Source organism: Oreochromis niloticus, linkage group LG7 (assembly GCF_001858045.2).
Source record: "Oreochromis niloticus isolate F11D_XX linkage group LG7, O_niloticus_UMD_NMBU, whole genome shotgun sequence".
NCBI classification, from domain to species: Eukaryota; Metazoa; Chordata; class Actinopteri; order Cichliformes; family Cichlidae; genus Oreochromis; species Oreochromis niloticus.
In genome coordinates this window covers 6,227,695-6,242,202 of record NC_031972.2, presented here as the reverse complement: position 1 = coordinate 6,242,202, position 14,508 = coordinate 6,227,695, and the positions used below count along the sequence as shown (strand labels likewise).

At 40.5% G+C, this 14,508-nt stretch overlaps 1 protein-coding gene across 6 annotated transcripts in view; it reads left to right on the top strand.

The window, feature by feature from the left end:
• Window positions 1-14,508, top strand: part of kiaa1549la (KIAA1549-like a) — a 125,160-nt gene that overhangs the window by 50,409 nt on the left and 60,243 nt on the right. For 5 of the 6 annotated variants that reach the window (XM_025909036.1, XM_013265557.3, XM_025909037.1 and 2 more), the window contains exons 3-7: window positions 1,787-2,503; window positions 5,198-6,028; window positions 6,695-6,810; window positions 10,502-10,724; window positions 13,865-13,998. In XM_025909036.1, the coding sequence (XP_025764821.1) occupies window positions 1,787-2,503; window positions 5,198-6,028; window positions 6,695-6,810; window positions 10,502-10,724; window positions 13,865-13,998 (2,021 nt within the window). The remainder of the gene's footprint in view (window positions 1-1,786; window positions 2,504-5,197; window positions 6,029-6,694; window positions 6,811-10,501; window positions 10,725-13,864; window positions 13,999-14,508) is intronic. The other variant, XM_025909038.1, reaches the window with a different exon arrangement.

Sequence of the window (14,508 nt, the reverse complement as noted above, 5' to 3'; positions counted from 1 at the left end):
GACTGTTTTTGTGATTTGGTGCTGAATAAATAAAACTGAATTGAATTGTTAGTTTGTATCAAAATTGTATCAAAACTTGCCTGATGAGTTTTTGATGGACATGTTCATTCAGACTTTGGACGTCTACAAGACTGAGACACCACTGCTTTTAATAATTTCCTTTTTTATTGTAATACCTGTACTAATGTTTCTAATTCTCGCTCCTCACATTTACTGAAAACAATAAAGCTACCACAAAAGACTAAGCTAAAATGAAAAATAAAAAAAATAAAACTAAACTGAAACAAGAAAGGAAATTGGAAACTAAAGTTAATTAAAAGCAAAGATCACTATTGGAGCTCTGGATGCTTGCTATAACATAAAGCTTAGCACATAAAGAAGCTGCAATATAAATTGCAGTAGCTTAACTTCCACTTTAAATGATATTTATAGTATGACATCCTTTAATGAGGAACAGATTGGTGGTAGTTAATAGTGTGGTGGTTGAAAGGCTTTCTAGCAGGTGTCCAGAGGATATACAGCAGCTAAGCTCAGAGCTAGTTCTATAAAGCCTCTCTTGCTCAGAATCACAGTCTTTTAATTAACCAATCCTCCTCAGAGACATGGGGAGCGTGGGAAGTGTGCGTCACACATGCACACATAACACACAGGCTAAAATGAGTGTGTGCTGAAAAAAATGTATCCAGATTTACTTCTCTTATAATCTTTTGGCTGAAAACCAAAAAAAGAAAAGAAAAAAAACTCCAAAAACATGCAACATCTACCTGGATTGAGGCCAAAACCAAACCTTTTGACTTCAGAACAAATGAGCAAACGCAGTAAACCGTATCACCCACTGAGAGTCCAGCAAGCCAATCAGACGGTCAGTCTTGTATTTCTTCATTGTTCATTTCCACTAAGGCAAGGTGCCTTTGAGCCTGAATGTATTAGGCAGGATGATCGCCTTTCTCTGCCAAACCTTCAGGCTTTGTTGAGAAGATGAAGACAGTTTACAGAATGGAGATAAAGGCCGGAGCTAAATGCTTTGACTGAATGTTATCTTTGCTGCTCCATTTCCACGTATCATCTGATGTTTACCAAATGAAAGATGACGCCATAAAACTGTGATTACTTAAAAATAAGCCACACCAAACTTTGCCTGGAAAACAGATATTTCTCATCATTTGACTTGTGAGCTGAGCGCTTGTGTATGTTCTAGGAATAATAACGCCACGCGTAGCACGGCTAACCTAACAGATCAGATTAGTATCTGTGAAATCACAGCTGATTAGGATTTGTGTGTGTGTGTGTGTGTGTGTGTGTCCTAATGCACTCTGGAACATCTAAATTAATTCCCTATGCTTTATCCTCTAAAAACATAAGTGACCTACTTTAGACATTATTACTATTTTCCACAGTTGCAGTTTTAATCCCTTTGGATAAATGTGTGTGAGACAGAGGGGTAAAAAAAGAGAAGGTGTGTGTGTGTGTGTGTGTGTTGCAGAGAGTGAGGGAGAAATTTGTGTTTTTTCCCCAGTGATGAGCAAAACAGTTAAAATCTCCTGGCATCTGGAAAGTTGTGATGGCATTATGAGGACTAATGATCTGAGGATTCCAGCTGTGTGTGTGTTTATGTGCATGGACGGGAATGTGATGAGTTACCATAAAAGTAATTGTCTAGCTTGTAGGACTGATGAGTAAAAGACTGCTCACTATCATGCTGCTGTCCAGAACTCCTAATTAAACTCTATTCTTTCTTTTTCTTTCATCCACCCCATTTCCCTCTCCATCACTCTGTTCCCATCAGCTGAGGGAGGTCATCATGAGTCAATGAGGCAGGCTCACTTGCTTCTGGACCCCGCAGTGCCCTCCAACCTCTCGGCCACCCCTGGGATTGGAGACAAAGCTGGAGCTAACAACAAGGATACAATGGATGGGCCTCACACTGGTCCTGATGCTGGGTCTGAAGCTTGGCCTGAGGCAAAAGTGTTTGCTGAAGCCAGAACAGCGGTTTGGACAGAAACAGAAGCAGGAGTGCGTGCTGAAGCAGGTGGCAAAGTCTTTACCGAGACTGGGATTATGACAGGAACTGGTGCTTGGGCTGAAGTCGGAGCAGAATGGAGGCCCGTAGACACAGAAGGGGAAGACCTGCCGAGCATGCCTGGGGACACAGCTCCCTGGCTGGGGCAGCGGAGGCTACAGACAGATGGAGAGGAAAGAAGAGAGCAGGCAGCTTTCTCATCTGTCCTAACCATGCTGGCAGAGACAGCAGAGCTGCAGGCTCCAGTGGTTGGAAAACCTTTAGGGCTGCTGTCTAAAGCTGCTTGGACCAAAAGCTCCTCTTCATCATCGGCCAAAGCCGCCTCCTCCTCTACGACAAAAGCATCCTCTTTGCCTTCTTCCTTCACATCCTCCTCTTCTCCAGCTAGTACACTACAAGACAGTCACACAGCAGGATCACAGAATATATCTGTGCTTGTTGTCAACACTAACTACTCCAACAGCAACAGTAGCCCCACCATGGGTATGTAATATTTCTGCCATTTGAATATGTTTCACATTTTTACAATGATTAAGTGTTAGCAACCATAACTAGACACTGCTGACTAAAAATAGCTTTTTCCTAAAAAAGAAAAACAAGAGAAACAGTGCAAGGAGTTGATGAAATTGTGTGTTTATCAGCATGAGTATTTTTTACTAATTAGCTTGGTTAGTAGTGGTTAGACTTCAATTACAACAAGGAGCAATGCAATTTCTAGGAAGCATAACTGAGATGAAGTTTACTGTCTTCATCTTCGCTTTAGTCATTTATCCTACAAATATAATACACACAGTTAAAAAAGAACTTTAGGTTAAATATAAAAAATTCATTTTTTTTTCAGTTAGCATTGATTTGCATAGACATCAAGATATAAGCTAAAATACATTTAGGGTTGTTTTTTTTTCATTAAATTAAATAAATCAGTTGTAAGATTTCTGAATTAGCATTAAACAGCTAACTAGTTATAGCTAATTAGCCTGCTAGCAACAGTTCAAGAAAATCACTGCTGTTAACAAGAAATCAGGGCCTGTTTTTGCTCCAAACACTGGTTCATGGGTTACATGCAATGCAACCATGTCCTGTATACAAAGTATACAGGACACAAAGTATTTGGGTGGATGTTTAATACTTTAACCAAGATGCCTGTTGTATATCCTGACCCTCAGGTATCACTTCAGTGTAGTTAAAAGAATGAAATGAAACAACCCATGCAGTCTATATAGTCTGCTTAGAGAGGCGGGAAGCATGCTATTTATACTAGCATAACAAAGCTGTTTGACCCGCTGACTTCCGCCAAACTTTAAACTAGCATAAAATAGGATCACACTGTTACCCACCCACCAATATTGAGCTACCGGAGCTAATGTTGTGTGTGTGTGACTTGCAAATTGTCTCAGCAGTTTCTCACCTTTCTGAATAACAAGACTCCTATGAGGATTATGTGCCACTGAACGATCATGCACAACAATGTACTATTGTATTTGGCATCCCGTGAAAAGTAATCATAAAGAGACTGCTTTAATGTGATCACCTGATTGCAGGGACTGTGGAATTTAATTGCTCCCCCTAATTGAATAATGGCATGCATTAACTCTACTTACTTCATTGCACAGAGGCCTATTGCAGCAATAATAAGTGAATAGCAAACAGTCAGCTAATTTTGCTCAGCTTTTGTTTTTTTAAGCCCACAGCACACTTTCACACAGCGAAATCAGCTTTGATGTCATCTTTTATGAATCGTCATTCTTAACTACTCTCATCAAATTGTAATTTTCAGCATTGCTATCATCACAGCCGCTTATGCGCATCATCTTCATCATCCCATCATCGCCCTCACTGTTTTGTCAGCAACTTTATCATAGTGTCATCATCTTCATCATCACCAGCATCCTTCATGTCATGTCCCATTTCATCACCTTCATATCTCCCCTGCTTCCTGTCATGCCATCATCATCCATAGCGCTGACATCAGCAAGGTAAATCCTTCACATATATTTTAGCTTCTGATCAAGGAGTGAGCGGAAAGCTAATATCCTGTTGCTCAGTGTTTTGTGTCACATAACAAGCGCAATATTTGAAGTTGTCAGGTGTTGATAAGAAAGAATCCGCAACTTGGTCTGAAAAGGTTCATTGATCGCCTGGCTCTTGTTTACTTTAGCTTCCTCTACACTTCTCATCAATATGCGTCTCCCATCAGTATGTAGATGGATTAAACAAACCCCTTTCATTAAAATGCCTCTCTGGTTCACATTTTATAATTGGATTTCTATTTCCCATTGCTTCCCAGTGCTTTCAATTGGACAAAAACCTCATCCTCATCTTCCTCATTCCTCATTCATGAGAAAAGTGACAACTGAGTCTTGCTGGTTTGCTATTATCAGGCAACTGGTTGCTTTGCATCACTTTATTTAGGTTTAAATACCCCTATGGCAGTGCTTTAATGAGGATTTAAGAGACATTGCTCTAAACTTGGTTGCTCAGGGGTCATTGCATATATACATTTAGGTGTGGACTGAATAGGTTAAAATGGTGTTTACACTTTTTAAGAGTCAAATATTACAGATTCAGGTCAAACACAAGTGTAGCTGCAGTAGTGTCTGCTATCAGCCTGTAGCCTTTTATGTTGTATATTGCATACGTGGTATGTAGGTCAGCAGATGATATAAAATACCAAAAATAGCACCAATACCTTCAAGTGTCTTATCTTTCTGCAGTTCCTGTTTGACCTTATATAAGATGTATGGTTCATTCGGGACCACTATAATCAACAGATGAGCAATACTTCTGTCTGCAGCACATTGACATTGTTTATGGACCTCTCCATCCTTTGCTGTGGACACATGGAAAACTGTAGTGGGGGTGGGCAAAAGCAAGACCCCCAAACGGAGCAAAGCAGGCATCACTGACATCAGACACAGCATTCATTTAAGTTAGAGACACAGTGAAAGGAAGTGCTGAAGTGGTGGGTCACCAAGTGGCTTGCAGATCTGCAGCAATCGTTGGCAGGGTAAAGTAGCTTGAATTGTGTACCCTGTTTGAGATACTCAGTACTTGTCATGAACTAGCTGAACTAACGCTGTGCTCCATTTAAATCTGAAAAAAGGCTGAGTAGTTTTTATATTCAGAGTCTCTGGAAATCCTTTATTATGACTGATTTTCATGTTTTCTGCCCTACAGAGGACTCAGTGAGCAGCCTGCCGGCCTGGGATCTCCCTACAGTCCCCGAATCACTCCTGTCCACAGTGGGTGACCATGATGTCACACTTCCTGCCAATGTCACCAGCCCTTTCTCCACCCACCAGTGGAACACCACCGCGCCTGTGCGCACCAGAAACACCTCACGGCGTCCAACCACCACAACGACCACCACCACCATAAAGATGCCTCTGTCTCCCACTACCAGCTCAACTTTACAATTCCCCACGACTGCAAGAGCACAAACACCACCAGAATCCAGCGCGGCTACACACACCACAAGCCAGGACACTGTGACCAATGACAGCCTTCAGCTGACGACAGTAACTACGACAACACCCTCAACGACCACTCTTACTGTGACCACCAATGATGTGACGAATCAGGCAGCGACCACTGGGAGCGATGCAACGTTATCGCCAAATACCAGTGCTGCAACCACCACGCAGCAAACAACAAGCATCAGACTTACCACAACAACTCAACCTGCAACCACTACAACAACCACACCTGCCCCGACTACTGCTTCTACTACTACTCTTCCCCCGACTACTACCAGCAGCAGCACCACCACCACCACCACCACCACTACTACCACTACCACTCCTGAGCCCACTACCACTACCACCATAGCTACCACGACTACTACAGCTCCCACTACTACAACTACTTCTACCACAACCACAACAACAACAAAGGCGCCTGCTACCACTGTGTTCATCCAGACTACTCCACCTCCTCCTCCATCTAGTACCAGTGCAGAGGAAAGTCCTCTGCCATGCAACATTACTGAAAAGTTTTGGGTTAGAACAGGTAAGGAACCAAAACACCACCACTAAGATAGTGATAATGAGATAATCATGAATTTCTTGACATTTATTGAAACTGTGTGAAAGATAAGAAAGAGTAAGTTAAGCTAGTAAGATGAATGGTTGGGACATCAGAGAGCTTTCATAAAAAATATTCTAGGTACTGCATGTCCTTCAAATTACATAAAGTACACTCAGTGTTAAGTACAGGCAGGCTTTAGCCAATCGTCCAGAAAAAAAAGATTACAAAGTAATAATGAATGCACACAAAATGCCGCGTTTGAGACTCAGGCAGAAAGTACCTATTATGTGGCCAAGATGTCAGTAGAGGTGCACAAATTAATTAAAACTTGGATAAAAGTAAGTACAGCCTTTCCTCATTAACAAATATAAAAAGCCACTGATCATTAATAATAGCCAGAGAGGCTTTGATTGCAAATAGCAGCGATGCTGTGGGTTTATAAAGCTTTTACTAGTGCTTGAGCTTGTTCATGATATATTTAATTTATATGGTCTTGAACTACAGATGTAGTCAGAGTAAGTATACTTTAAGTTTACAGCAGAAGCAGTGCTGATAGTGTTGTTAAGGCATACAAATTATGTAAATGTGCACATATGAAGACATAGTGCACAGTGATTGAGAACTAATTACATTTTTTCATCTTCACAGTGTTATCTATTGAGCTGCGCAGGAACCGCTTAGACCTCATACTGAAACATCACCTCTCCAAAGGTCTGAGTCATGCCTTGCAGAGAGCCCTGAATGACTCCACTGTTTATGCACAGGTCAGTTTTTCTTCATCATCTTCTTCTTCTTCTTCTTTTTCTATAAGCTCCGCTCACTGGTTTTTCATGTATGACATGTCTGAGGGTAGCGACACGGTGGTGAGGTGTGAGGTAGGAGTGAGAAATGGGTTTGAGGTGGGGTGGGATTACATCAGGGATCTGTTCCAAGCCCCTTCTTGTCTGCAGTGGTAATGGACAGGTTGATAGGGGAGGACAGGCAGGACTATAATGTTTGCAGATGACATTATGATCTGCAGTGAAAGTAGGAATCAGGTGGCAGAGAACCAGGGCAGGTGGCGGTATGCTCCGGAGTGAAGAGGAATGAAAGTCATTAGACGCAAGACAGAATACATGTGTGTGAATGAGAGGAAGACGGATGTTACAATGAATATATGAAGTGAAGAATAGAGTGGAGGCAGGGCGGAGTCGATGAAGATGAGTGTCAGCAGTGATCAAGATATCAGAAAGAGTGAAGGGGAAGCTTTACAAGATGGTGGTGATACATGCTATGATGTATGCTTCGGAGACTGTGGCATGAACGAAAAGACAGGAGTTCAAACTGGAGATGAGATCGTTTGGAGGTGTGCAGAGGAGAGAAAGTGGATATTCTGAGCAAAGGATGTTGAAAGGATGTCCTGCCAGACAGGAGGAAAAGAGAAAGAGAACAGACAAAATTAATGGATATAGTGAAGGATGCTTGGGATAAGGTGAGATGGAGGCAGATGATCTGCTGTGGTGTTTCCTAAAGGGACTCTGAAAAGAACCAGCTGTGTGTTTTCAGCCCCCTCCTAAAAGCTCAAACTCCCTTGAAGTTTAGTTCCGCTTCATTCAAGGTGACCGAAAGAGGCTGCGCTTTTTTTTTCTTTTCTTTTTTGCCATTACTGTAACCACAGACATCTGTTTGTGTAATAAGGGTCTAAAAGAAAAGGTCAATAATGGAATGGCATTTGTTAAATTGTTGCTGGTAAAGATCAAAAACATAATAATAATCATAAAAACAATGATGTTGGGTTACTTCCTGTAATCCCTGGTTCTCTGATAACAAAGTAAAGGGTTTCACTGTGGGAATCGTTGTGGTGTGGCCAACTACGGAAGCCCCAATGACGTCATGTCTCTCTATGACGAACCTGTGCTCAGAGCTCCGCCCCCTCATACTAACACAGCCAACCAGCCCATAACTACCAAACACTGTACATAAAAGATGGACATATCTAGCGGAACATCACCCATTGTTTTCTGGACATTTTGAAGCATCAAACGTCTTTTTTGGAGCCAGTAGTGATCAGAGGGTGCTAAACTAGCAGCTAACACTGGTATGCTCAACTAATAATTTGTATTTCGAGCAATTCGCAATAATTAATTATTGCTAATTAGATCAGAAAGATCAGACCACAGCAGCAATGGATAAGTGGCTTGAAAACGTATGTCAGAAGCAAATAAAATGGCTACTAAGACTTTTTTTTGCATACACATTATTAATCATCTAGTGCATTTAATACTGCACAAGAAATTTTGTAGATCTATAAATTATATTTAAAAGGACCGGAATGCTGCAGTCAAATCTTTTTGTTGTGTTTCTGTTTTGCCATGATTTTTGCTCTTCATGTGTGCTCAGATATTCTATATGTGAGTGTGTCATCAGTTTACAATACATGCTCCTCCTCCTCCTCATTGACTTCATAAGGACTCACATGAAGGGTGCTAGAGACAGAGAGAGGTGACTAATGCAGACTGTGGTTGAGTCTGAATTGTTATGACCTGCTGAATAGTGAGGCAGTTTACTCAGAGAGGTTATTACGCACCCTTGTACTGTCTCTCTCTCTCACATGCGCTACAATGTAAAACAAATTAAGAATGAGCTGTTACTCTTTTTTTTTTTTTTTTTTTTTTTACATTCACATAATTTTCCCATTCTGCTGTTTTTTCTGTATCATGTCTCTGTTCTGACTTTTGTTTCCTTTGCATATTTCTCAGTATTTACATTTCTCATATTGCTCCCTTTCTCAATCTCCCTCCAATCTGATTGTTCCCTGGGTTTAAGTCGATTGATTTTCTGCCAACCTGTCTGTCTCACTTGTCTGTTTGTACGCCTGTTGGGCCTGCCCGCCTCTGTCTGTCCACCTGCCTCCCTTCATCTTGCCGTCTGTCTGTCTTCATCTTTTTTTTCTTTCTATTTTTATCCAGTTGTTTGTGAGCTCGCGCTGGAGTGACTCAGTATCTCAAAGCTCCAGTCCACTTTCATCTAACCCTCCTGCAACACATACACGCAACCTCAGTCTCCTGAGTTTTCATCCTATCCATCAGATAACGTAAGCTATTATTTGGCAATCAGGATCAGTCCTTTGACAACAGCAACAACAAGAGGAAGGAAACAGATCTTTAAAAGCAGCGATACGCAGGCAAAACTTTGCTTCAGCGTGGGCAGGGATTGTCAAACAGCATGAAATTAACTTGCAGGTTACATTTAATATGTTGCATCATTGAACTATGTCTTTTAACATAATTGCTTTTTCAGCTACTGTACTGGAATCTCCATAAACCAGTCATTAATAGTTTGTGTGCTTCTTTAGCAAATAGGTGGACAAAAAAAAGGAAAACAGCTAACAAGCTGACAGTTACAGAGTGCTTATGGTTGGAAGATTGCGTCACAGGATCGGGTTGACTTTCACTTGTTTTCCTTGTAGCCAGGAAACCAGCCGTAGCACGGGAGGACATGAGGACAAGCAAGTCTGTCACGGCAGCTATACATAACATCTGCAAGAAATACTTTGACTTCCCCGCTCTTCTTCATTTTAGCCCTTAAAATGAAAGCTTCAAAAGCTCTTTTTTGTTTTCTAATGATATGCAAAACCCAAAGGTAGGGTGTTGGAATAAAGGAATGTGTCTGAGTATAATTAAAAACTAAAGAAGAAACTGGGGCTAAAGCTTTGAGGAGAACTTAAAACAGAAAAGGGCTTAAACAAAGATGGCAGGTAGCTATAGTTTGAAAAATTGGGTGAATTTTCTTTCATTTCTGTTTGCATGGAAAGTAGAGGGGATGAGAGTAGGAGGGAAGGTTAATGAGATACAGTTTCACTAAGAAGGATGTGTTATTTTCGAGAAAAAGACTAGCCGGGGCAGCCAGGGAGGAGAGGAGAGGAAAAAGAAGGATGAAGAAAGAGGAAGACGCCATAGTAACACAAGCTACAGCAGCTCAGTGTGGTTGAAGGTAGAGGGTAGAGGAAAGTGGGCGGTGTATAATTCCAGAAATACAAGCCTTGACTCACCGCCGATTGTTGTCTGTGTGTGTTTTTCCGGGACACGGTTAGTCAGATTCATGACTGGTGAGGGCTCAAGCTATAATATGCCCTTGAGTCAGATTTGCCTTAAAAAAAAATGCCAGGATTATAAGTATTCATAGTCTGATACATTTATATTTGAAGCCCATCGCTTGAGTACAACATGTATCAGACAAAGATGCTTGGTGTACGGTGTAGTTTTCTAAGCTTGTCACCTGGTAGAGCTGATTTCTGCTCTGATATGGTTTCTGCAGTTCTTTGCAGTGTGTGTGCTTTAAAATGAGGACACAAATCCACGAGGTAAACAATGCTTTAAAGACACATATCCTCTGTCTGCCTTGAAATACAGATGTAAATGTAGTTTAGAAAACAAACTCCAACCTGTATTGTTCCCCTCTGCGTCTCTGTCACAGGTGGAACATGATGACTGCAGCCCCCACAACGTGACGCTGGGATACTACGTGACCAACGGGAAAACTGTCTACATTTCTGCCATGGTCGTCAGAGCCCTGAATGTTTACGGTTTTGACAAGCTGCTGTCGGACATCAGGCAGCACACCCCGTTGGTTAAGGCAGTTCTGGTTCCCGTGGCAACCTGGGTGCCCGCTCCAAATATTCACCTGCAGCTGAAAACAGGTGATGAAAGCAAACAAAAAAAAATGAGATATGACGGAGCAGTTTTACTCAAGAGGCTCTCACAGCACCAGCTTGATTAGGATCTGGCGATGGATGTGGAGTATGAGAGGATAGCAGAAGTTAAAGATATATAGAGACAGGGAAGGAGAGAGAACGCAGGGAGGAAGACACAGAGGAAGAGTAGAGCTGAGTCAAAATTAGAAAACTTTGATTACATGTCTGCTCTCCTTTACCCTAAATCCCATACAAACTTCCACGACTGCAGAGCAAAGGCAAATTGGTCCGTTCATTTAGACAGCCTGGTAAGCCTCTTAAAAAACACATTTCAGCATGCCCACTCAGACACACATTGAAACCTCATGGGAGCAAAAGTAGGACAATGAATGCATTTATTTAATTGTTAGTTAAAGTATACATGCACAGATTAGATTTCCTTAAAAAAGAAGTATTGTACTTTTTAAATCTGTAGAATTTGGTAGGTTTTGTATTGGTATCACTAATTATATTATTCATTTCGGTTCAGTTGTATTTATATAGCAGCACTGCATAACAGCAGGCACCTTTAGGCACTTGATGTTGTAAAGTTAAGACCCTCCACAGTCAGATGATTTCTTATTAGCAAGCATATGGCAAAAGTGGTGAGGAAGAACTCTCAGTGCATCGTGGAAAGTATCCCAGCAACCCGAGCATAATTGAGGAACTGTACAGGGTCACTGAATCCAGCCTAACTTTAAGCTTTGTAGCCTCATTTTATAAGCAGAAGGAGTGTCTGTCTCCTGAATCCAAACTGGGAGCTGGTTCCAGTGGAAACCCCAAGAATCACAAGTAAGAGAGCAAAGTGCTCTATTGGATAACGTGATATTATGAGGTCTTTAAGAAATGATGGGGCCCGATCATCAAGAAGCATTTTAAATTCAGCTCCGGTTTTATGGAACTAATGAAGAGAAGCTAATAAGAGAGAGATTTATTTCTCCCAAGAAAAGAAGGAAAGACAATTTACTGTCTATAATTAATCCTTTTCTTAAACTTGCATTCATTAAAAAAAAACATATTAATAATGGGGAGGATAAGAATAATGATCACCTCTGAAATTCTCTTCATTTCTGTGAGGCAATATTGTTTCACGGGCTGAAAATGGTAGTCGTTAATGGGCAGAGAAGGCATTTTTCCATGTAAAATAGTGGTTTAATCCATCCGCCTGTCATAGAAACTATGAAATACCAATCATATTATTGCAGTTGTTTCCTACCCTTTGTGTACAGTGACACATATCACTGTACATTTTTATCTGTGCATACGGTTTTCGGTTGCTCATGTATATAGGACTACTTTGTGTGTATATTCCTCTTGCTATAAAAGCTGTGTAACACCCAAATTTATCATTCATGGGATAATAAAAGTCTATTCTATTCTATTCTATGCCACTTCTTTTTGTTCCTTTCTAATTAATACAATTATATGCAAAATGTGCAAAAATCCTCGGAAACAAGCTCCCACTGAATGTCCGTAGAATGCCTTTTAGTTATGGTTTTGCTTTAAAAATGTTTTTAGTGTTAAACAGCAGTCAAAGTTATAATTATCTGATGTACACTTTTGCATTAGCAACTAATTAGATATAAAATATTTTCTCAACAGTCTCGTCAAACACACAGTTTCAGTTAAAGCTACTTGTTCTGTATTTCATGACTGTAAATGGGCAAACTGGCCAGTGCTTTGTAAGAATTATTCATTTAAGATATGATTTTTTTTATATGCAAAAATGAGTGTCTTTATGAAAACCATTATGACTATTCAGTGTATTTAGTGTGTGTTCATGAACCCTACACAGTAGCTTTAAGCGATTGAAAACATCTATTTTTTGGCTTTCACGTTTTCTGTAAAAACAACTACAGCTCTCTGCCAAATCCCACAGTTTAGCGCTTGTAGTGTGATGTTTGCTGTGTTTGTTGTATCTACTCCTGTATGTGAAGTAGGCACTTGAAGCAGAAATTAAAACCCATCTCTGTGTTGTACAGCTTTAATCCATAAATGTATAGTATATGCCAATTTAGCAGCCACAGATCCATTTACATAAGATTACCAACTGGGTCAGCAGTGTTTGCGCCTGCACAGTGTTGCAGGCTAAGACACCAGTGAATGATGTAGTGTTTCTTTTTCTTTTTTTGAGAGATGTAGCCCGCACTCATAAGCATCACAGCATTTGAATTTAGGTCATAATATTGTTCCACCTCTCTTATCCCAGTCGCTACAGAGCTTCTTTTTTTTAAACAGCAAAGAAAGACAAGAGTGCAAGGCGAGAACAGAGGGCGACTGCTGAAAAAACCCCAACAACTGAGACAACATTAATAACATCTGCTGTAATCTGATAGACTCAATATTGCTTACCCTGTGCCTCCTCGGTGCAGGACTGTGTGACGCTAACATAGAAATACTCTTTTTAGTTGTTCTAATTCTAGATAGTGACGATAATCCTCTTTCTATGTCTCACTGCTTAGGTTTATCGGTCACACAGACATTTATATAGGGCACTAATGCCTAAACCACAGCCCCAGATACAGATTCTAGATGCAGCATGATGAAGTGGATTGCTGAAGAGTTTTTAAATAATTTCTTTCCATGATTCTTTCCCGGTGCAGGAATTCAATTTGTAGCTACGACATTGCCATGACAACAGATTAAACTCTAAATGATTGTCTGGTCTCTGAAGAGCCAGATTTTGGAGCTGGTACCTGAATACGTAGGCTACTGCTAAAGAAATCACCAGAGTATGGCATTAGAGGGACTGGACACAAGGTTGCCACCCATAAATCAGTTATAAAAAATATGAATGTGTCTGACTTTCGAATTAAAGAGTTTTTTTTTCAATAATTGGTTTATTTTATCCTTTTAATGACCAGAGCAAAATGAAATACACTTGATTGATAGAGGAGTAAAAAAGCTATCTGCCCTGGAAGAGGCTCCCAGGCTCCGGGGCCATTTCTCTGTGTCTCATCCTACTGAGCTAACTGCCCATAAAGTAAAAAATTTTAAAGCGTCTTACTACCGGTTCATGAAAAAAAGGGAACATTGTCAAACTTTGTAGGTTTTTAAAACTGCAGCCTATAAATAATGTTTTTTTTTTTTTATGGTCTGTTTTCCAGTGTTGAGGTTTGTTGGGCCGACAGACAACATCTACTCCTGCAGTTTTGTTCAGATGTTGGAGCAGAGGCTGGAGAACGCCTTTGATGAAGCTCAGGACAAAGTGCTGGAGACCTACAACACACTCACTGTTGAGGTGCTGCATGGGGCGTTTTTTATTAGAAAAAACAGACGGACAAATAAGCAGTATTTGCATGCTGATAAGGTTTACATGAATAATAAAGTAAAATTCTCGTCACTTACCAGAAAACAAGCTTTCTTGATTGTATCCACTCTATAACTAGTCTGAATACCTTATTTCAGGCGTGTGTTTCTTGTGTTTTCTGTGGTAATTGCCTGGTATGTTTTTTTCTGTTAAAAGGTCAGACAGTTTTGAAGCAATTAAAAAAAATAAAGACAAAAATAGCTGTGTTGTTAAACAACTGGAGACACAATCAAAGCTCATTTGTGTGCAATGCTGTTTTGTTTTTCGCAAACCTTAGCTGTTCTTTTTTTTTTTTTTTTTTTTTTTTTTCCAAGCTCTTCTTTCCTCTTTCTTATTTCCTGTCTCTTTCTCTCCATCTGTCAATGCACCCTCATGACTGCAGGATATACTGCACATGCACACACCATTATAATCAGAAGTAGGTCTCAGCATGAAGAGACA